At 43.4% G+C, this 23,828-nt stretch overlaps 1 protein-coding gene across 5 annotated transcripts in view; it reads right to left on the minus strand.

The window, feature by feature from the left end:
- The window catches only part of LOC128829392 (RCC1 and BTB domain-containing protein 2), an 80,807-nt gene that overhangs the window by 15,352 nt on the left and 41,627 nt on the right, over positions 1–23,828 (minus strand). For all 5 annotated transcript variants that reach the window (XM_054014794.1, XM_054014803.1, XM_054014773.1 and 2 more), the window contains 4 exons: positions 20,816–20,923; positions 18,621–18,763; positions 16,781–16,971; positions 5,192–5,318 (listed from right to left, as the gene is read on the minus strand). In XM_054014794.1, the coding sequence (XP_053870769.1) occupies positions 5,192–5,318; positions 16,781–16,971; positions 18,621–18,763; positions 20,816–20,923 (569 nt within the window). The remainder of the gene's footprint in view (positions 1–5,191; positions 5,319–16,780; positions 16,972–18,620; positions 18,764–20,815; positions 20,924–23,828) is intronic.

A 23,828-nucleotide genomic window follows, 5' to 3' on the forward strand; every position in this document is an offset into this window, starting at 1 on the left:
CCCTTGCGTGCACCGAGTCCAGCACCACACCGATGAATTCTGTTCTTTGAGTTGGTGACAAAGTTGACCTGTTCATGTTGAGCAGGAGACCCAGCCTCTTGAAAGTCGCTCGAACTAGTCGGACTTGAGACTCCACCTGCTCACTGGTATGTCCCCTGAGTAGCCAGTTGTCGAGGTAAAGATATACCTGCACCCGCGTCCTGCGGAGGAAGGCTGCTACGAACGACATACACTTGGTGAACACTCGGGGGGCTGTCGATGGACCAAAGGGGAGGACTATGAACTGATGGTGTTTGTGGCTGGCTACAAACTGCAGAAATCATCTGTGCGTGGGCTGAATAGCTATGTGAAAGTACGCGTCTTTCATGTCGAGGGCGGCATACCCGTCTTCCGGATCCAGGGAAGGAATAATCATGCTCAGGGAGACCATGTGGAACTTCAACTTCACCATGAACCTGTTGAGGCTGTGCAGGTCTAGAATGGGTCTGAGACCCCCCTTTGCCTTGGGTATTAGAAAATAGCGGGAGTAGAACCCCTTGCCCCTTAGCTCCTGAGGAACCTCCTCCACTGCTCCTATGGCGAGGAGTGATTGCACCTCCTGGATAAGGAGCTGCTTGTGAGAAGGGTCCCCGAAGAGGGATGGGGAAGCGGAATGGGAGGGAGGGGAAGAGCAGAATTGGAGAGAATATCCCACTTCTACCATGCAGAGAACCCAGCTATCCAATGTTATTTGGGACCATGCACGGTAGAAGTGGGATAGATGATTCTGAAAGTAGGATTGAGGTTCCGGTATACGGTTTGGCACGTCGTCCCCTGGCGCACCTTCAAAACACCTGCTTGGAGGCCAAGGAGGTGCCTGCCTGGCCCTGTGATGACGAGGGCTGGGACGGCTTATGCCTACCGTTCCTACCTCGTCTTCTAGAAAAGGTAGCCTAAGCTGAGGTTGAGGTTTAAAGTGTTTTCACTGAGTAGCTGGGGTATGCATCCCCAGCGACTTCATCGTTTCCCTCGAATCCTTTATGCCATGTAGCCTGGAGTCTCTTTGCTTCGTGAATAATCCTGTCCCATCAAAGGGCAGGTCCTGCAGGGTCTGTTGGACCTCGGGGCGTAGGCCCAAAAATTGAAGCCATGAGGTCCTCCTCATGGCTATGTCAGAGGACAAGGCACGCACCGCCGAATCAGCAGTGTCCAGTGAGGCCTGTAAAGAGGTCCGTTCCACTGTCTTGCCCTCCTCCACAATGGCCCCAAACTCATCCCTGGACTCTGATGGTATTAGCTCCTTAAATTTGAGCATGAAGTTCCATGAGTTAAAATTATATCTGTTCAGGACTGCCAGCTGATTAGCAATCCTGAGCTGTAGGCCCCCTCATGGAGTAGACCTTTCTAACAAAAAGGTCAATTTTTTAGAGTCCTTGGACTTAGGCGTGGGTCCCTGCTGCCCTTGCCTTTCACGTTCATTAACCGCAGACACTACCAAGGAGCAGGGCTGCGGGTGGGAGTATAGATACTCGTAACCCTTGGGAATGAAGTATTTGCGTTCTACTCCCTTGGCCATTGGGGGGATGGAGGCCTGGGTCTGGCACACAATTTTGGTGGTGTTTTGAATGATCCTAATGAGTGGCAGCGCCACTCGGGATAGACCTTCTGGGCCAAAATGTCCAGCATTGGGTCCTCATGTTCCACCACCTCCTCGGCTTGCAAGCCCATGTTGCGCACCACCCTGCAGAGTAGGCCTGGTGGGCGCGACTATCTATGGGTGGTCATCCTAAGACCGAAGTTTCCGCTACTGCCTCGTCTGGGGAAGAGGATGAGGATGCAGGCAGGGGAACGGGGTCATCCTGGGCCTGTTGGTCCATGGGGACCTCCTGCTTGACCTGCTGTTCCGGATCAATGATCCCCTGTTTCACTGTAGGGGCAGGGGTCTATGCCGGTGAAGGTGCTGTAACCGGAATCCCTTCAGCACTTCTGGGTGTGGGGCGGCTGGCCAAGGCCGTTGGCAGCTTGGGCTTGGATGCCAACGACCAGGAGCCCTTGGACAAGGTACCCTGGGATTGGTGATATGCCCAGGGAGTCCAAAAAGACCATTGTGCCGGTCCTTGCAATTGAGGTGACCATGGCATTGTACCCGTGTTGGGCCATCAATGCGTTGACTGGTGCTGGCTCCAGTGTGAGTACCTAGACCCCGCATTCTGAGGACAGGGACCGGGATCTAGAGGGCCATGGCGGTGCCAATTGGCATTGGCCAGGTGAGCGGTGCTGCGAGGGAGGGGACCGGTGCCGAGACCTCGATCTGTATCGAGGGGATCGATGACACGATGATGATCAGCGCTGGGAACAGGACCTCCACAATCATGGACCAGTGCTGCGAGTTTGACTGGTGCCGGGGTTCAGTGGCCTGGAGATGCAGGCGGGCGCACCATTGTTGGCTTGCCATGGCTAGCACCCTCGGCACTGCAGGGGGCTTGTTGCGGAGACTCGGAGACCACGGTGCCATCATGGCAATGAGGTCCCGCGCGGCCTAGAAGGTGTCCAGAGTTCACGGTAGTCCCACCTCCTCTACCATATGGATTGGGGAGTCCAACAGTCCCGGGCACAATTGTACACCTTGCATGTCTGAAGTTCCCCAGAGCCAACTTCACGGGTCTTGGGGCCAGGTGTTCCTCTCTGGAACGCGCCCCATTGGTCGAGACTGCAGGGGAGGGTCTGACAGGAGATCCGCCTCTACCCTGCTTGGCGTGCTTCTTCTGCGGTGCCAGAGAGTGGGACAGGTCCCAGGCAGTTCTCACAGTCTTAGGCCCGGGGGACGGCGGTGCTGTGAGTCTCTGCTCGGTGTCGGGTCCTGCTGCACTGAGGTTGGCTGTGGTTTAAGAGCCGCCTCCAGAGGGAGCTGTTTCAACCTGAAATCCTGCTCCTTTCTGGTCCTGGGCCCAAAACTCTTGCAAATCCTGCACCTATCGGCTTAGTGAGCTTCCCCAGACACTTTAAACAAGCGTTGTGGGGATCGCCCATTGGCATGGCTTATTGCAGGACTTGCAGGGCTTGAACCCCGGGGATCGAGGCATACCCCGAGGTCCCCAGGGGGAAAGGTCGGGGTGGAAGGGAAACCCTCCACTCCTAACAGAACTACTACTAACTAATAAAAACCAGAACAACTATAAACTACTAACATAACCTACACTAGAAAGCTAGGGGAAGCAAATAGAACTTGTAAGCAAGCCACTCGCAGGTGGTAAGAAGGAACTGAGGAGACGCCGGGTCAGCAGGTCATATATTGAGCACCATGAAGGCGCCACTCCAGGGGGCTCCACAGCCGATCCGATGGGAGCTGCTGGGGGAAAAATTTCCAGCAACCATGCACGTGGCATGCGCACACCTGATTGGAATCAACGTGAACAAACACTCGAAAAAGAACCACAGTTACTGCAGGGTAACTGTTCTTTCTCATTTAAGTGATTGTCCACACAGATTCCACTCTAGGTGATTAACAAGCAGTTATCTTGAGCCTGGAGGTGAGAAAGAAAAGGCAATTATTTACAAAAATCTACAAAGAATTCAGAAAGGTTCTAACTCGTTTGTCTATGACAAAACTCTAAACTCTTAACCAACTACTTTTCATGAAAACACTTCCTAAAGCAAGGTGCATCAAATATTCAAGAGGCCTGGGCACTGAAGGCTTTCCATCTCACAGTCACAGGTGGTAAGAAGGAACTGAATGGCGGCTGAGCACATGCATCCACCAAAGCCAAGGGTAAGGGTGTGCTGGGGTGCAGCTCCAGCAGACATGGCTTTCAAAGGAATTTGATCCCAAATGCATACCTAGAGTGGAATCTGTGTGGACAACATACCTCAAAGAAGAACAAGCCATTTCAAGCAAAGATGGCAGAATGAAGGTGTGTATCAGAGTGCAGGAGATGAAAGGAGCACATGGAGAAAAGATAACAATGTAGGGAAGTAGTGGAGTACTAGGATATGAGAGCAGAGATGTAAATTGAGGCAAGATTAATTAATGTGAAGCCAAGGAGCTTGAATTTGATGCAGTAACATCCAGGAAATCAGTGAAAGGATTCAAGATGAGGAAAAGGAAGATGGAGAAGCGATGATGGTAATCAAGGCAAGAAGCAGGTTTTGGCAGAGGAGGTACATTAGTCAGGAAGGGGCAAATTATTGTAAAATTAAAGAGGATGAAGAAAAAAAGAGTTATCAAGAGAGTGGAGATGGGATGAGAAGCAGTATGGTCAAGTGAACCAGACATTAGGGTGGGGGTCAGGAGACCTGGGTTCTACTTCCAGTTTTGCCACTAACCTGCTGTGTGACCAGTTTTGGAGATATTCTGAAAATGTGCTATGCTTTTTGCTTCCACAAATAACATCATATGAAAATCTGTTCTAACAATAACATGCAGACTCATTTAATGGAATTTACACAACTTAATAACATCTGCATATCAATCAGTTAGATTGGAAAGTGCTATTAACCTGCAAATAGTTGTGAACACACAAAGGGAGATCAGTCTGAAATTCAGGCCCACCAAGTTAGTCAAAGAAATAACTAAGACATACAGGATGTGAGATTGGACGGAAAGGGATAGGTTGGAAGTAGACATGTACATTTGGAAAGCATCCACAGAAGCAGCACTTGAAACAATTGGAGGTGATTATGTTGCCAGCTGGAAATAGAGGATAGAAGGGACCAAGGACAGAAACCTGAAAAACACAAACTCCTGGGTGAGAGGGGAGGATGCAGAGCTACCAATTAAAGTGATAAAGAAGAGATGAAGGAAGAGAGAATCAGAGGGCCCCAGGTGTGGAAGTCAAGAAAGGAAAGGAGGAGAAAGTGATCAACTAAGGAGAAGGCAGCAGAGAAAGAAGACAGATAAGTGCTCCTTTTTCCTAGCAAGGAAAAGATCTTAACAAGCTTGATCAGGATAGTTTAGACGCAGTAAAGAGGGTGGAAGCCAGACTGGAGGAGAGCAAGTAAAGAGTATAGGCAACAGGATTAGGCAGTGTGCTATGAAATTTTTGGATCCAAAAGGAAGGGGAGGAGGAAATTAGGCTAATACTTAGAAAAGCAGGTGGTTTTCAGCATAAGGCCTGCTCATAATCACACAGGAAAGAAACCAAATATCAACAGCATTAAACAGTATTACTCAGCATGAGTAAAGTGTTGATGTTATTCCTTGAAAATTCCTTACCTAATTTTGAGAAGGACTTTATGAACATGAATATATTTTCCATCCACTAGAAACTTCAAGTCTGCAGTGTCAGGGTTGTCAAATTCCTTCTTCAGTGATTGGGCTACTGTTAGATGGTCATCAGGTTCTAAGATAACAAAGGTATTTAAGAGTTATTGATGAATAAATAACAATGTTCCATATCTCATGATTCCTGGCTTTAAGTCAGCATATCAATGAAAGCAATGCTGTTCATAAACACAACCTTCCACTCAAGACCAGTAATACAACAATAATGTTAGAGTATGGACCTCTAGAACAGGGAGTAAAGCCTATGTCACTACAATTCCTACATGACTATCCACTCCAAACAAATACGTATCTCAACTAAAAAAGAGGTCCACCTAGTATCTCTCAGATAAGTTTCACCCTAGTACAGGAATATTGCCTACCATCCAGAAAAATCTCAACAGTCTCAGAAGTTTAATGTTACAATCGGTAGTACATATTATCAGTTACTTTTACTTGTTTAAATTTTAAACTTGTTACTTATTTTATCAGAAAGTGTTTATTTTTCAAATTATTTATTCTGGCATATGTACCAGAAACATAAAATCATATTGGAATCTGCTAAAAAAGAAAAAAATTCTGTTTTAAATACTTCCACTATGAGAGATGCCATTTCACATCAAGAATAGCAAAACAAGTGAATACATCCGTAAGTGCAGGTGAAGTGTCCTCAATATAACAGCCTTACAGATAAACACTAACAATTCTATACAGCTATTGGAAAAATGAGCTTGCTTCAGTGGTGCTATTTAAAGCATTGCATGTATTAAATTCTGTATGTCTATGCATGTATGTACATATATACATACTACAGTCCTCTGTGATACCTCTGTGACAAGTCTATCATATAGCCTTGACATCCTCATCTGCTGTCTGTCCACAAATCCATCTCTCATGGACTAGTTCTAATACTTCAACCCCTTCAGCAGCTTCAAACAGCCATTTTCTTTTAAAACAAACAAACCAAACAAACAAACCCGTCATAAAAATATTTCCTCCTCTTCCCAGGGATAGTAACAGCTTTTCTCTACATAAATGTCACAAATTTAAAGTCTGATATCTTGCAGCCTACAAGGCAAGAAGTAGGAATTTTATATTTTTGGAAATGGGAGATACTCAGTTTCCCCAGTGGGACCTAAAGACTTACTATTAGCTCTGGAAGGGCCCGAGACACAGGATTTGATATTATGACATTATGAGGACATTTTGATATCTAGAAGAAGTATTTTAGGTTATTTTTAAAGGATGTTCTGGCTACCTCTGGGTTTATACAATTGGACTCAAGGTAACTAAGGCACCTGGATTTACAGGTAGAAAGATAAATAAAAAATTCCCAATGGTGTTTTTAAAATAAAACATTTCTAAAATAGTTTTTTGGTAATGTGGCATATACATCATATGATAGTGTGGTTAAAAGTTTTACTAGTTCTCTTTTAGGATGGCCTGCATAGTTCACTCAGGTCTCTACTACTTGTGAGCAAATACAGTCAGCTAAAACTCATACAAATAAAAGCTTGACACTTCCTCACCTTTTCCTATAACATATGCCAGTAATATATGAAAAAATACAGTGTATATTTTCTTTACAAGATTAAAATAAATAATTGCTCAACTTTTTACAGCTAATATCTGCATATGTTTATTTTTAAAAAGAACTGACAAGCTGAAAGTAGATGTTTATTGGTAAAGGAAAACTCAAATGGTTTTAGAAGATTGAGTTTGAAATTCATATAACTTAGCGCATTAAGCAGATTTATCACAACATTTAAAAATACCACATACTTTGCCTGCTTTTCTGTTTCCTCATCAACTTAATGAACAGGACAAAACACACCTTCACTGTTGTCTGACGTAACAAGTACATCCCCTTGGAAGGGCTGATGTTCAACTGACATGTTGTTATAGATCAAAATAATGCCTGCAGCATTTTGTTGTGGAAGCCAGAAACAACAGAGTTACTTGCAAATATAAATGTGTGCCATTAAAATATTACCTGCTGACCTCTATAGAATTGGTCAGTCAGAGGAAGCAAAGGTAGGGCTAAGTTATGAAGCGTTTTAAAGATAAAGACAAGAATCTTGTATTTGATGCACAGGTGAAGAGGGAGCCAGTGGAAGGACACAAAGAGGGGGATGACGTGGTCACAGAAATGAGCCAAGAAAATTATTTTAGCAGCAGCATTTTGAAAAAGAGTTGAAGGGAGCAAGTTTGCAGATTCGATGCCAGAAAAGAGGAGGCTGCAATAGTCAAGATGTGAAATGACGAGGGCTCGGACAAAAGTTTAGTTGTGTGAGCAGAGGAAAAGCCATGAAATGTCATGAAAGAAAAAGCAGCAAGCTTTAGAAAGGATCTGAATATGTGGGTCTAGGTGATAGGGCGAAGTCAAAGTTGACACTCAAGGTACATGCCCGAGTGAAAAGGACTGTGGTGTGGTCCACAACGATGGCAAAAGTGTAGATAGAAGAGAGATTGGAAAAAGATTAATAACTCAGTTTTGGACGCGTTTCCTTTAAGAAAATGACTGAACATCCAAAAAGATGTCAGAAAGACAGGCAAGGGAGATAATTCATCAGTAGAACTGAAGATCTGCATGTCATCACACAAAGATGGTAGTTAAAACCATGCTTGCAGTTAAGAGCAGATAGAGATGGGAAGAAGAGGAAGAGACTAAGGACAGAGTTTTGAGGGTCACCCACAGACAGAGCATGTGTGGGGGGGAAGGGCAGGAGAATGACCCATCAAATGAGACTCTGAAAGAGTAATCAGAGAGGTAAAAGGAGAACTATGAGAGGACTGAACCACAAAAGCCAACAGAGGACAAAATTTCAAGACGTAGGGAGCAGTCGATGGTGTCAAAAGCCACAGAGAGGTCAAGGAAAATAAAGGGTTGGTCTACACTAATGCTGTAAGTAGACCTAAGTCACACTACTTCAGTTATGTAAGTTACGTAACTGAAGTTGATGTAACTTAGGTTGATGTACAGCGGTGTCTACACAGCACTATGTCGACGGAAGATGCTCTCCCACCAACTTACCTTCTGCCTCTTGGGGAGGTGGAGTACAGACGTTGACGGGAGAGCGCGCTGCCATTGACTTAGCTTGTCTTCACGAGACCCTCTAAATTGACCCCACTGCATCAATCGCAACAGTGCCGATTTAGCCGGAATTGTAGACAAACCCAAAGACAGAATACAATCCATGAGATTTGACCAGAAAGAGGTCATGAGAGACTTTAGTGAGAGCAGTTTCAGTGGAGTGTAGAGGATGGAAGGCAGACTATAGGTGGTCAAGATGGAAATTTAAAAATTCCAGACAGTGGTTGCAGAAAGCATGTTCAATTAGTGTGAAGATGAACAGGAGAAGAGACACTGAGTATTAGTGGGGGAAGAGTCCAGGGTGGTTGTTTTTGTTTTTTTAAAATAGGGAAGACCAAAGTATGTTTGTACTGGGAGAAAAAGGAACTGGATGAGAAAGACAGGTTGAGGAGAACATCAAAAGAGGGAGTGAGAGCAGAGCTGGGAAAGTTACAAGAGGAGAGGAGATGGGGTCACCTGGGCAGAAAGAGGGGTTGGAGGAGCAGGGCAACAGTGACAGAGGTGAGTGCACTATGGATATAGTGGAAAAAGTGGAGTGGAGAAATCCTTCTGTATCTTACTGATTTTTTTTCTTTGAAGATATCCCCAAGATTTTTTATTGAAAGTGAGCAGGAAACAGGAGGTTTAAGGAAGGAGTCAAATGCAGTGAAAAAGTATTTGGGATTGTAGGTGCAAGACGCACTAAGAGGAGCAAGAAAGTTGTTTGGCTAAGAAAGTGGCAGAACTAAAAGAGGAAAAAGAGTGAATCTATAGTGAAGAAAGTCGGTGTGACTGCAGGACTTTTGTCAGAGATACTCAGCAACAGGAGAACAAGAGTATAGAAAATAGCTATTTAGGTGTAAGGCAGGGCTGAGGGATGATTGTGTCATGTGTGCTGTATTTCCTGATATGAGAAAATTAAGGAGCCAAGCAGGATATTCTGGTAATTTCCAGAATGAAGACTATGATACACATGCCTGAAAGTCAGAGATTTTATATATAGACACAAAAACCTATTTTATATATATCTTAAAATATGGCCTCTCTCAAAAGAACTGCTGCATCTGTATTTAATAGTAACGTGGACACACAAGGTATGATAAGAAAAAAGTCCTATTAGCAAAATAAGAATCTGCTCTTAGCCATGGGAATTATATACAGAACTGCAATAGATCTGATTTTATAAAAGCCAGCTAGTGATATATACACACATATATTACAGCATAATGTAGTTTTCAAGTATAAACTAATTTTACATCTAAACTTAGCCTTGCTACTTCAAGGTAGAGGGCATGAGCATAAAAATTTAAAGCTAGAACATTAGGGAGAGTTTGTTTTCCTCTGAATTGTGATTGTGTAAGGACAAGTATCTTCTATAGATCTGCAGACTAAAAGACTAGACAGTTACACTTTTTAAAAAAGGAAGTAATGCATACAAATATACTAAAATGTGCAATGTTCTCAATTAAAAAAATAAGGTATTTTCACTGTCAGTAAGTGCTTTCCCTGATCCATGTCAAATGTGCGCTAACTACTTATGCTAAACAATCTGTTTCACCTTGCATTTAGCTGTGATGTTCAGAGTACCTTTACCAGACATGAGGAAGAGCGCTGTGTGGTTTGAAAGCTTGTCTGTCTCACCAACGGAGGTTGGTCTAACAAAAGATGTTACCTCACGCATCTGGCCTCTCTAAATTCATTGTTTAGGCAACCTAAAAGCTCTAATGAACACCTAAGGTTGCCCCCTTATGGTACAGGCTGTAAGACAAAGGTTATACACCAAGGTCTGTGCTAGATCAGCTCTGCTAGTAGGAATTAGATGCATCTTTCTGTAACATATCTTTTCTCTCTAGTGCCACCTCCCAGTGCTGAGAGGATGAACACTTAAGTATGATGCAGTCAGAGTTTAATATTTGTTCATAATTTACAAACACAAAAGATCACAGTGCAAAGGATTCATTTTATGGTTCCTATCTTCTTGCATGCTTAAGAGCAATCAAAAAGAACAGGAGTACTTGTGGCACCTTAGAGACTAACAAATTTATTAGAGCATAAGCTTTCATGGGCTACTGCCCACTTCTTCGGATGCATATAGAGTGAAACACATATTGAGGAGATATATATACACACATACAGAGAGCATGAACAGGTGGGAGTTGTCTTACCAACTCTGAGAGGCCAATTAAGTAAGAGAAAAAAATTTTTTTGAAGTGATAATCAAGCTAGCCCAGTACAGACAGTTTGATAAGAAGTGTGAGAATACTTACAAGGGGAGATAGATTCAATGTTTGTAATGGCTCAGCCATTCCCAGTCCTTATTCAATCCTGAGTTGATTGTATCTAGTTTGCATATCAATTCCAGCTCAACAGTCTCTCGTTGGAGTCTGTTTTTGAAGTTTTTCTGTTGTAATATAGCCACCCGCAGGTCTGTCATTGAATGGCCAGACAGGTTAAAGTGTTCTCCCACTGGTTTTTGAGTATTATGATTCCTGATGTCAGATTTGTGTCCATTAATTCTTTTGCAGAGAGACTGTCCGGTTTGGCCAATGTACATGGCAGAGGGGCATTGCTGGCACATGATGGCATATATCACATTGGTAGATGTGCAGGTGAACGAGCCCCTGATGGTATGGCTTCTTATTAAACTGTCTGTACTGGGCTAGCTTGATTATCACTTCAAAAAAATTTTTTTCTCATACTTAATTGGCCTCTCAGAGTTGGTAAGACAACTCCCACCTGTTCATGCTCTCTGTATGTGTGTATATATATCTCCTCAATATATGTTTCACTCTATATGCATCCGAAGAAGTGGGCAGTAGCCCACGAAAGCTTATGCTCTAATAAATTTGTTAGTCTCTAAGGTGCCACAAGTACTCCTGTTCTTTTTGCAGATACAGACTAACACGGCTGCTACTCTGAAAAGAGCAATCAAGTGCACGGATATTCCCAGCAAATAAATTAAGACTTTCAGAACACTCTCTCTGTGGTCAAACCCACTGTGGAGGTATTATGAAACCATTAAGTATACTTAAATCATTGACTGCTGGGCATCCTGTAGAGTCTATACAACTAAGTTCTTGTCTAGAATCATAGAATCATAGAATATCAGAGTTGGAAGGGACCTCAAGAGGTCATCTAGTCCAACCCCCTGCTCAAAGCAGGACCAATTCCCAGCTAAATCATCCCAGCCAGGGCTTTGTCAAGCCGGGCCTTAAAAACCTCCAAGGAAGGAGACTCCACCACCTCCCTAGGTAACGCATTCCAGTGTTTCACCACCCTCCTAGTGAAATAGTTTTTCCTGATATCCAACCTGGACCTCCCCCACTGCAACTTGAGACCATTGCTCCTTGTTCTGTCATCTGCCACCACTGAGAACAGCCGAGCTCCATCCTCTTTGGAACCCCCCTTCAGGTAGTTGAAGGCTGCTATCAAATCCCCCCTCATTCTTCTCTTCTGGAGACTAAACAATCCCAGTTCTCTCAGCCTCTCCTCATAAGTCATGTGCTCCAGACCCCTAATCATTTTTGTTGCCCTCCGCTGGACTCTTTCCAATTTTTCCACATCCTTCTTGTAGTGTGGGGACCAAAACTGGACACAGTATTCCAGATGAGGCCTCACCAATGTCGAATAAAGGGGAACGATCACGTTCCTCGATCTGCTGGCAATGCCCCTACTTATACAGCCCAAAATGCCGTTAGCCTTCTTGGCAACAAGAGCACACTGTTGACTCATATCCAGCTTCTCGTCCACTGTGACCCCTAGGTCCTTTTCAGCAGAACTGCTACCTAGCCATTCGGTCCCTAGTCTGTAGCAGTGCATGGGATTCTTCCGTCCTAAGTGCAGGACTCTGCACTTGTCCTTGTTGAACCTCATCAGGTTTTTTTCTGCCCAATCCTCTAATTTGTCTAGGTCCCTCTGTATCCGATCCCTACCCTCTAGTGTATCTACCACGCCTCCTAGTTTAGTGTCATCTGTCTACACTACAGATGCTACAGCAGCACAGCTATGGCACTGCAGCTGTGCCACTGTATTGCTGTAGTGTAGACACTTGCTACAGTGACAGAAAGGGTTTTTCTACCGCTGTAGTTAATCAACCCCCTCGACAGGTAATAGCTAGGTTGATAGTGAGATTATTTACCTGTACAGTAACTTGATTTCCTCAAGATGTTTTGTCCCTATGGGTGCTGCACCATGTTCCTATGTATTCTCGAATGGAGACTGTAAATCAATGTCCATGGGCCCATGCCTGGGCAGAGCAGTTCCTCATGCTCCCATACAAGGGCATATAGGGAGGTGCAGACCTGCCATCACTCAGTTCCTTCTCAATTGCGAAACCAGAGGCTCTACAGCAGAGAGGAAAGAGGGCGAGAGGTGGAGCACCCATAAGGACAAAACATCTTGGAAAACAGAAATTACAGTATAGGTAAGTAACCTCTCCCTTTTCTTCAAGTATATGCCCCTATGGGTGCTACACCATAGGAGACTCCCAAACAGAAACTTAACGTGAAGGTGGGTGCTGAGGAGGCAGACCCAAGACCGTTCGGAGGACCACATCATGTCAACTCTGGAAGCAGGTAAGAAAGCGTAGTTCTTGGCAAGCATATGGATGGAGGACCAAATTGCAGTCCTGCAGATTTCAGCTATGGGAACATCTTTTAAGAGGGCTATAGATGTGGAGTGTGCTGTCACTCAATGAGGGGGATGTATTCCAGCAATCTCACAGCATATTAGGATGCAACCCCGAGACCCACTTCAACAGTCTTTGTGTGGAAATGGGCTGTCCCTTCATCCTTTCTGCAAAAGATAAGGCGAGAACCCTCCCGACAACTAGTCTCTGTAGGCTGGTTTCCGCCCTGGAGGCATGAGGCTTTGGATAGAACACAAGTAGATGGATCTCCTGATTAATATGGTATTCCAAAGAGACCATAGGGAGGAAGCGAGGATGGGGATGTAGTGAAACCTTATATCTGTAGAAGATGGTGGGTTTGCCATGAGACCACCTAGTTTTCCCATTCGCCTAGCCGAAAAATGGCTATAAGGAATGAAGTCTTGAGGAAGAGGTGAAGGAGAGAGCAGGTAGCCATTGGTTTGGAGGGGGATTTCCTCAGAACATTGAGAAACAAATTAAGGTCCCACTGGAGGGCTGGATTCCATACAGGAAGAAATAAGTTGTATAAGCCTTCAAGGAATCTGGTCATAGTAGGGTAAGCAAAAACTGAGACACTCTTGATGAGTGAGTGGAAGGCTGTGATAGAGGCAAAATGTACTCTGACTGAGCTCACTGAGAGACCTTGTGTCTTTAAATCCAACAGATAGTCTAGAATAGTCAAAATGCTACGGTTGATCAACAGACTCACTTCCAAATGAAGGGAAATACTGAGATTGTAGGTTTAAAAGTAGAACACCAAGAAAGAGAACCTAGTCTTCAACCAAAGGGAGGTTCTGAACTGCCATACTGAAGTACATGACCCTAGAGGATGTTCAAGATACGAGGGGCATTTTTAGCATCCAACCAGGTGCTCGAGGCACAGTCAACTTTTGGGATGGACTATCAATTATATTGCTTATTGCAAAGAGTAGCACCTGTAAGGCCTTTTTACCAGCCTTAGCATCACTAAGGCAAAGCCAAGAGGAAGGGGCGATCATGAGGAATGGGCCTGACTGTGTCCTCTCTGATATGCTGGGGTATGTGTCTCTGAAAAACAGGAAGTCTATCTATATTTGACTTCTGGTGTGTGTGTGTTGGGGCCCATGAGACTGCAGACTCTGCAAAAACACATCTGTATAACAAACTGCTTAAAAAGTACTTGCTTAATGTTTTTTCTTTGATTGACATGTTGTTGAGGTAACTAGCAGTTACTAACATAAAAGGGGTCTAAGGAATTTGGATTTGACTTTCTGGACATCTCTTGGAATCCCTGGCAACTGGTGGGTAGCGGGCCACTGGAAACTTGTAATTTGACCACTTGAGATCCCTCCAGACCATAGGCAACTATTGTTTGGGGCTGCTCTATAACTTATTATGTTTGTATGTGCTTGAGACTAAATAAAGCAGAGACTCTGAGTAAAGGTCTTCTAGTGAGAATGCTAGAGACTAATAAAGTGCTGGCTTTAAGTGAAAGCACTTGGTTTTGATTTGTTTGTGTCAGCCATATAGCAGACAGAGGCACTACATCTCCCTGGGTTTATCCTGATACCACCTTGCAGAGAGTAAAGTTACCAAGAGTTTTGGATTTGGGGAACCCCTGTGTAACACTAGTCCATCAGAAATCCTTACTGAGGCTAAAAATTAAGAAACAGTTACATGGAGGATAAATGAACTACAACTGTAGGTAAATAAATTAGCTATTGATGGTCAAATATGCTAATATTCCAGAACGAACTGGACACAAATGGTTCAGAGCAAAGAACTTGTTTATCTCCTACTATGGAAGCCCATATGAAAACCTTCAAGGCTGACTCACTGTAGGGATAATGGGCTAAAAGTTTTCCTGACAAAATATTTCTTGATAATGCAGGATGGGAGTGATGGGGTGTACCAGGCACTTTGTGGCCCGGTGCTGTAGGCCCTATGCACCCTACTGCACCCTGCCCCAGGATGGAGCAGTGGAGGTGGGTCCTCCAGGCCTGCCTAGAAAGGCTGCACTGAAGGGCAGAAGGCTGCCAGAGGGCTGAGCCACTGAAGACCTACTAGGCAAGGTCGACAACCAAAGAGGGCAGCAGGAGAAAAAAGATAGCAGTACCACAACCAGATGACAGGAAGAACTCACGAGAGGTATCTCCCGTCACAACCTGGTACTAGAAGTGGGGTCTTTTCAAACCAACCCCTGAAACAAGGGGATAATAGAGGAATTAATAAGTGTTCTAGCCCAGCAGCAGCAGCACAGCTCTGCTGAAACGCAACTCCTGACTGAAGGGCAACAAGAGGACTCACAGCCACAACAGTGCCCAAATAAGCCTGGCCGTCACAAATGCTGAAGGGAAAGGCGTCAGATGGGCCCGCTAAGGCAGAGGTCCACAAACAGTGGGGTGCACCTTTGGGGCGGGGGCACGGAGGAACATTTGGGGGGGCATGGAGGGCCCGGACCAGCCCTCATGGGGGGCGGGAAGGGAGCGCCTCCTAGCTTTGTCCTACCCCCAGCTCTGCTCCTGGCCTCGCCCTGCCCCCAGCTGTGGCCCCGGCCTCGACCCCCTTACCTCTGTCCATGTCCCCCTCCTCCCCTGGAGCCGTGCCCTGCTCCCAGCTCTTGGCCCTGAAAGGATTAAAAGCCCACCCTTGGAGAGGGCTAGGGCTGGGAGCCAATCAGAAAAGGCTGAGAGGCAGCCAATCAGGGCCAGGCTGGGTCTTTCTCCAGAAGGTCTTTCTCCAGCCTTGGAGAGAGATGGACCTGGCTGCCTGAAAGAGGAAAAGGGTACCTTGGACAGCGCAGTGCTGGGGAAGGGCAGGAGGAGGAGCTGGGGGAGCTCCAGCCTGGAAAATCCCCAGGCCAAGGCCTTACTGTCTGGGCCGGAGGAGGTACTAGGGCTGCGGGGAGGCAGCCAGGGGAGGAAGAGGCAACAGGTCCAACCCCCTGGCCAATGATGAGTGACCACTTCAGACTGCAGTTTGCCCCTGAGGGAAGGGGCTAGATGAAGACTGGCAGTGAGTCACTGAGGCAAGGTAGAATTAGGGGATTGAGGTTCCCTGGGAAGGGGAGGATCCCGAGAGTGGGAGTACTGCTGCGGACAGTACCCAGGAGAAGGGGCACAGCGGGCCGGGAGGGATGCGGGGCCCAAGTATAGTGGTGGAGATTGATAATGAAAGACAAGTAATGACAGCAGGAGAGACACCGGCCAGCAGGAGGCGCTCTGAGGCTGGAATGAGCTAATTCCCGGACTGACCAGCAGGTGGTGCCGCGGCAGTGAGTGCTCGACCTGTTACAGGCCATATAAAAAGATTTTGCCCTTTGATGAGGTGGACACACTGCAGGAAGAAATGCAGGAGCCAAAAGAATGGGCAGGAGAAGAAGGTGTCTGACAGCACAAATGCATAGGAGGTGCGTGCACCAGAACTGGCACTAGAGACAGTGAATGAAATAACTGTGATCACATACACAAATCTTGCTGAGGTGTCAGTGCACACAGACATTCCCATAGGGGCCACAAGCTGACAGTAAAGAACCCACAAGGAGAACCAGGTGAAGACTGTGAAATCTTTCTACGCAGAGAGGCCTGGGAGAGAAACCCTGATCAGCCAGGGCAGAGACTGCTGCATGCACTCCAAGTAGACAGACCTGGGAGAGAGAGACACTGAGAAACCAGGGCAGAGCCAACTACAAGCTCTACAGGCTGTAGGTTAATTTTAAAATTTTAAACTGGAAAATATTACTGAAGTCTATTTTTCAAATGCATTTATCCTTTCTTATGCACCAAATTTTTAAAAAAAGATTAGGATGCAACAACAACAACAAAAAATATGGTAAGCTCACCTACTGATAGGAGACGCCATGTCACAGCAGGAGTAGCAAAACAAGCAAACACATCATCTGTGCAGGCAAAGTGTGTAAGGTGTGGAAGAATCACAGACTGGCCACGGCACTGACCCCACATATACACATGACCACCCTGGGTTTTAGCAGCAGAAGTGTGAGCAGAATGGCAGGCTGCAATTTCTATAACTCTAAATTCACAAGCAAACAAAAACACTGGCATAAGGACAAAGTGCAGTGAGAAAGCTTACTACCACATATCTACTTCTGTAGGCTTGCATGCATTTCAAGTTTTATGGGAATATATTTCCCTTCCCCATCCATCCGCCCCTCACCATAAATGACAAAATGTTTCCACAGCATGCAAGACAACTGAAAATAAGGTTGTTCATTATTTGTACATATACAGCATCTAGTTACTCCTCTCAATTTTCACCCTGAAAACAGCAAATCAGATTTATCATAGAATATTTTACTATTTAATTAAAACCACATCAAAGTGCAACCATTACACCTATTCTTAGCATTACTTCTAACTAATATGCATGCACATGTAGTAACTAAATTATTCTGTAGTTCATTTTTTAGAACATTTTCCAAATGAAGGGCCTAGACCCAAGGAAAGCACTAATTAAAGAACATTACCCCCCACACTTTAGCTATGTTAAGATGCTTCACTAACCCTAGAGGTTGATTTTTAGGTTTTCAAAACTCCCATCACATTAATTGTTACACAATCCACTGTTTTGCAGTCTGAAGTATAACTTGTCTGATTAGTGGTGAAGTTGTGTATATATATATTTAAGACAAAATCTTGCAGCCCTTAGTGTGAGGTAACACTCCCATGGTCATAAGGAACACAGGATTTGGCCAACAACCGATGAAGGCAATATATAACATTTTTATTAAAAGGTACTAAACATATTTGGACTGCGGCAAAAGTGTTTTAAGCAAAAAATAAACACTGATGTTTGAAAAAAAGCAGCAAATTAAGAGGAAATAACACCACACAATATCAGATAGCAATTACCTCTTCCTTCTAGCTGGTGGAGACAGAAACAACTGTAAGAGTAGCATTACACTTTTTTAAAGTCTTTCACAGCAGAAAAACCAAAATGGTTTATTCAACAAGACCCTAATATACTCTAGTAAGGAACACTTTCACATTTCTACTGATAGAAACACAAAGTATTGCATTATCCATAGAAATTATTCTATTACTGATTATCAGGAACTAAGACTGAGAAATTTGTAAAAGCTAAATTTTCAGTCAGAAATATAATTTAATTCCCTCCAGCCTTCCCCTTGCTAATCAAGGACTATAAAAACATATAAGCAGTATTTAATGCAAGAGCTACAGGCAAATTGTAAATATCCACTCTTCTGACATTTTCCACATTTTTTGTCTGATCAATCTTAATGGTAAACTATTATTAACATAGCAAATAAATTATAAAAAGATAAGCCTTGTTTTTGGTTGACTCAGTATACTGAAGTGGCAGCACAGCACCAATGACAGCATACAATTAAAACTCATAAAATACTCTGAGAAGTAGATGCAGCTGAAGGAGAGAGAGAGGCAGGAAACAGCCAGCCCCAGAATTTGTAGTCTCCCTTTCACATCTATTTATCATGGCAATGCATATGTTTCCAGCCAGGTCAAATTTTAATTTACAGATGTAAATGTCATCCAACATTAGAATCTCTTCAGGTTTAGGTCTGTGAAATAACCATAGCTAGCAATTACAAGTGATTTCTACCAAAAAAAGTCACTGTGATTTTGCGCAGCACTTCCGAGATTATTTTTATTTATGCCTGATTATTATAGTGTAAATATTACCTGTCCTTATCAACAGTAACTGGTGCAGGGTAAGACTGATTACTTTTATTGCCAGTGCCTAACTGACCATACGAATTGGCTCCCCATGCATACAGCTGACCTTCATCTGTTAGCACTAATGTATGTGCATAGCCACAGGCAACCTACAATGAATAACAAAAAAAAAATCTCATCTTACTTACCAGCAAATTAATTCAGATAAATAAATATATTTTCATATTGTTGATTCTATATCCAAGAGGATAAACACATAGGTACGGCCCTACCAAATTCACGGTCCATTTTGGTCAATTTCACGGTCATAGGATTTTAAAAATTTTAAATTTCAAGATTTCAGCTATTTAAATCTGAAATTTCACAAGTGTTGTAATTGTAGGGGTCCTGACCCAAAAAGGAGTGTTGTGTGTGTGTGTGTGGTGGGCTGTCGCAAGGTTATTGTAGGGGAGGTTGCGGTACTGCTACTCGTGCACTGCTGCTGGCGGTGGCGTTGCCTTCAGAGCTGGGCAGCTGGAAAGCGGCAGCTGCTGGCTGGAAGCCCAGCTCTGAAGGCAGAGCCACCACCAGCAGCAGCACAGAGTAAGGATGGCGCGGTATGGTATTGTCACCCTTACTTCTGCGCTGCTGCCTGCAGAGCTGGTCCCTCAATCAGCAGCTGCCACTCTCCGGCTGCCCAGCTCTGAAGGCAGCACAGAAGTAAGGGTGGCAATACTGAAACCGCCCTAAAATTACTTTGCAACCCGCCTGCCACTCTCTTTTGGGTCAGGATCCCCAGTTTGAGAAACGCTGGTCTCCCTGTGAAATCTGTATAGTATATGTAAAAGCACAAAAAAGACCAGATTTTATAGTCTGTGATGCGTTTTTCATGGCCATGAATTTGTATTACACACAGGCAATACAACTTACAAAAATAACAAACACAGATCACACTATAATAGGGAACAGAAAGAGGGTGAGAGATTTTGAGCAAAGAAATGCATGTGAGAAAACCTGCTTATATTTTTAAAAAATTCACAAGCCAATAACCTTTTAAGAGCACAGTAAGAGTTAATGAAAAATGTACAAAAGAAGAAATAACAGAGGCACATTGTTGAAACATAACAAGGGGACCTCAGAAGCAGGTGAAGTGAGAGAGAACTAGGAGAATTTACAAATTTTGCAGTAAAACTCGTATCATGGCATAAATTAAAGTTTGAAACTATGGGCTTGATGCTGTAAGTGCTTGCTACCAAGCGTAGTGCTAACTACTGTAAATAGTACCATTTAACTATAGTATTAAATGCTACGGCTTCCATCCAGCTAAGAACTTAAGACTTAAGTGTTTAAGCATGTGAGTAGTCCCACTGACTTCTATGGGACTAGTTATGTGCTTACAGTTCAACATATACATAAGTATGCTTAAGTTCTTTGTTGAATCAAGGCCTATATCTAACTGTAAATACTAGGGACCTAAATCAATACTTGTTATTACAGCAACACTTTCTTAAAAGGAGAAAAAGATAATGGAAAGTAGGAAATAATATTTTTCTTAATTATGCTAGGGACCTCTTTCTCCATTAGCATCCCCTCCCAGATAAACTATCTCTTGTGAGGGACCTTACCTGTGAATGGGAATTGGATAGAAAGCTATGTATTTTTATTTATTTATTTCAATTGCTAAAAAACATCCATCCAATGTTACAATTAGGAACCAATCTTCAAAAGACTGCTTTCCTAAATCCCCCATAACCCTCCACTGACAGATTTCTCCAGCACCATCTCTTGTAAATTCATTTTCTTCTTCCTAGGAACAGCCAAGGAGAACAAGGGAGCCTTGGAGTGTGGCCTGGTGGTCAACAAACTTTGGCTTTGACAAACAGAAGTAGATGTCAATGAAAGATGAGAGTGCCAATTACCTTCCAAGAGGAAATAAATATATATTATAAAGATCCCTAAAATTCCTCAGATGAAATCCTGGCTCCACTGAAGTCAAAAGCAAAACTCCAATTGACTTCAATTGGGCTACATTTTCACCCTTCTCTCTAGTGGAGGGGAAAGTTCATTTTTCAGATGTATATTTTCATTATTATGTTTAGGTCTTTAACCAAACCACTAACACCTTGCCTTCATTGAGTGCAGAATATTCCCTTTAGAATCTGCTTTTGCCACATGCTATTTCTTCTGTTCATAAAAGGCGTGACGTGACATAATAAACATACCCGCTGCACACGAATGCCTTGCAAAGCAGCTATTCTACAGGGTGTTGGCTGATTACCACTGCTGCCCAATCCAAGCTGGCCATTACCATTGTAACCCCAGACATAGACCTAAAAAAGGAAGACTGGATTTTAATTAGTTTGCTATGTATTTTCTCCACTTCTCTTGAAAAAAGAAATCTATTTTATAGTGTTGTAATGTGCAATTCTCTGCAACGATACCTCCAAAGAAACTCTCTTCTTCGTATTTTTAATTTTAATATTTTTGCACATTATATGGCAGGTCGCACGCACAGCTTCTGTTGACAATATCAACTATAAAGTGCACTAAAATTCTACCCCTATGTATTCTGTTTGCCCAGTGCAAGTCTTCAAGGAATATATCATCCAATACTTAGAATTTGTATTACATAGAATTGGACTACCAATAACTGTTCTGTTCCCTGGTATGCAAAGCAAGCTCTGCTTCTAGCTTCCTTTGTCATAGAGCTCATCTCTCGATTAAAAATTGATCCCAAAAGAAAACAAACAAAAATATCTTGAACTGGAAGAAGCAGGTCTTAAACATATGTGATATAGTTTGAGTAAACTATTAAGGATATTATTTTGAATACCTCAAAAAAGCATTTGGGGAACCATATTTCCCTACTCTGCTACCTCTTTAGTGAAAAGTGTTCCATTCATGTTTTATACAGCGAACTGCAGGTTTGATGAGTTTTAGCACATTAATAAACATAACTTATTTTCAATGGCAAGAATTATGAACAAAGAAAAAAGCATTTGAGATATTTTCAGGCAAACTGGAAAAGACCAAACATGTGAATTACAAATAAGAGTAAATCCTGCATAAATGGATGTGTAAGATTTCCGTTTTTTTTTTTACTGAGATCTAAACAAAAACTTCATAGGGGAAAATGACAGTTGCTCACCTGTAACTAGAGTTCTCAAAGATGGACTCTACGCATTCACGATCATGGGTAGAATGCTTCATAGCAGTGCCTGTTGCACTACTCTTGCACCCCTTCCGTCCCCTCCTCTCATTTTTGTTCCTGAACTTTCTGAGGACAAGAGGGTGTGGTTTTCCAGACAGCTCAGTTCCTGCACTGCCTCCTCAGATTCAAGAATATAATTAGGACTTCGAGGAAGATGCAAAGATGAGCATGGAGCGGGAATGTGTAGAGTCCAGTTCTATGCACTGTACAATTCTCAAAGAACTCCACTCACAGGTGAGCAGCCTTCATTTCTTCTTCAAATAATCTGTACACCTTCCCACTCTTGGGATAGTTTGATAAGCAATACCATCTACTGAGGACACAGCTGGGACACATAGTCCTAATTAAACAGTGTCTTGAGTACTGCCCTAACAATCGGTGCATCAGATCTGGATGCTAAATCAAGAGAAAGCAATGTTTAGTAAATGTGTGTATAGAACTCCCTGTTTCAGCTCTGCAGAATTCAATAATAGAACAATGTCTAAGTCATGCTAAAGAACCTGCCTTAGCCCTAGTGGAATATGTACTAAACTTTACAGGAAGATGGACAGAGGCTCTGTGGCTCTCCTTAATACACAGTCTAACCCATTAGACAAGCATTGAGATGAAATAGCCTAGCCCTTACTATTCTCTCTGTAAAATATAAAGAGATCTAGGGACTACCTAAAGAGAATGCCTCTGACCTTTTAGCATCTAGGATATAGAGTTCTGACTCATTTAAATGCACAAGGTCTGGAAAGGATATTGGTAGACTAATGAAGGAAGTGAAGACTATGAAGGAAGGCTGAAAGAATTGGGTTTGTTTAGTTTGGAAAAGAGAAGACTGAGAGGGGACATGATAGCAGTTTTCAGGTATCTAAAAGGGTGTCATAAGGAGGAGGGAGAAAACTTGTTCACCTTAGCCTCTAAGGATAGAACAAGAAGCAATGGGCTTAAACTGCAGCAAGGGAGGTTTAGGTTGGACATTAGGAAAAAGTTCCTAACTGTCAGGGTGGTTAAACATTGGAATAAACTGCCTAGGGAGGTTGTGGAATCTCCGTCTCTGGAGATATTTAAGAGTAGGTTAGATAAATGTCTATCAGGGATGGTCTAGACAGTATTTGGTCCTGCCATGCGGGCAGGGGACTGGACTCGATGACCTCTTGAGGTCCCTTCCAGTCCTAGAGTCTATGAATCTATAATTATTCACTTAAGATTGAAATCAGTTATTATGCTGGGAAGAAATTTAGGATGTGTGTGGAGGATCACTTTGTCCTTGTGGAACACTGTGAATGGTGGAGACACCACTAAGGTTTGCAGTTTCCTTATACTTCTGGCAGCTATTGTCGCTATAACAAATACTGTCTTGATTGACAGGTGAAACAGTGAACAGTCATTCATTGGTTCAAAGGATGGTCTCATAAAGTTGAGTAAGGACTAGATTAAAATCCCATGATGATGGGGGAGTTTCTTGTCTGGTGGATAGATGTTCACTGTACCCTTCATAAATCTCTTAACTGAGTCATGGATAAATTCGGTCTGCTGTTCACTGGAAGGCTGAAATGGCAACTAAGTGACTTTCAGCAAGGATACCGATAGATCGAACAGCTTCTGGTGTAGCAAGTATTCAAGTATGGACTGAATCAATGCTGATGATGAAGATATGTTTTTATCTGATGCCCAAAAGACAATTCTTATCCATTGGAGGTCATAGCACTTATGAATAGATAGCTTTCTGGAGTTTAGTAGCATGCGTTGCATGCCTGATGAACAAGCATTTCTCGACCATGCTGTTAAAGTATAGAGACTGTGGGTCTGAGTGCAAGCTCTGGCTCACCTCCTGAGAATAGACCTGTGGTAAAGTCACAGGGAGAGAACCATATCCTCACTTGGAGATGTAAGGGTCTGGAAGCCACTGCTGCCTCACCCATGTTGGAGCAATAAGAATTACCATGGTACTGTAGTATTTATCTTTTGTACTTCTCTTTGGATTAGAGAAAATGGGAAATAGGGACAAAGTGTAGAGGAGGCCCATTCCCCAGCCG

The sequence above is a fragment of the Malaclemys terrapin genome, chromosome 1 (genome assembly GCF_027887155.1).
Source record: "Malaclemys terrapin pileata isolate rMalTer1 chromosome 1, rMalTer1.hap1, whole genome shotgun sequence".
Classification (NCBI taxonomy): Eukaryota; Metazoa; Chordata; order Testudines; family Emydidae; genus Malaclemys; species Malaclemys terrapin.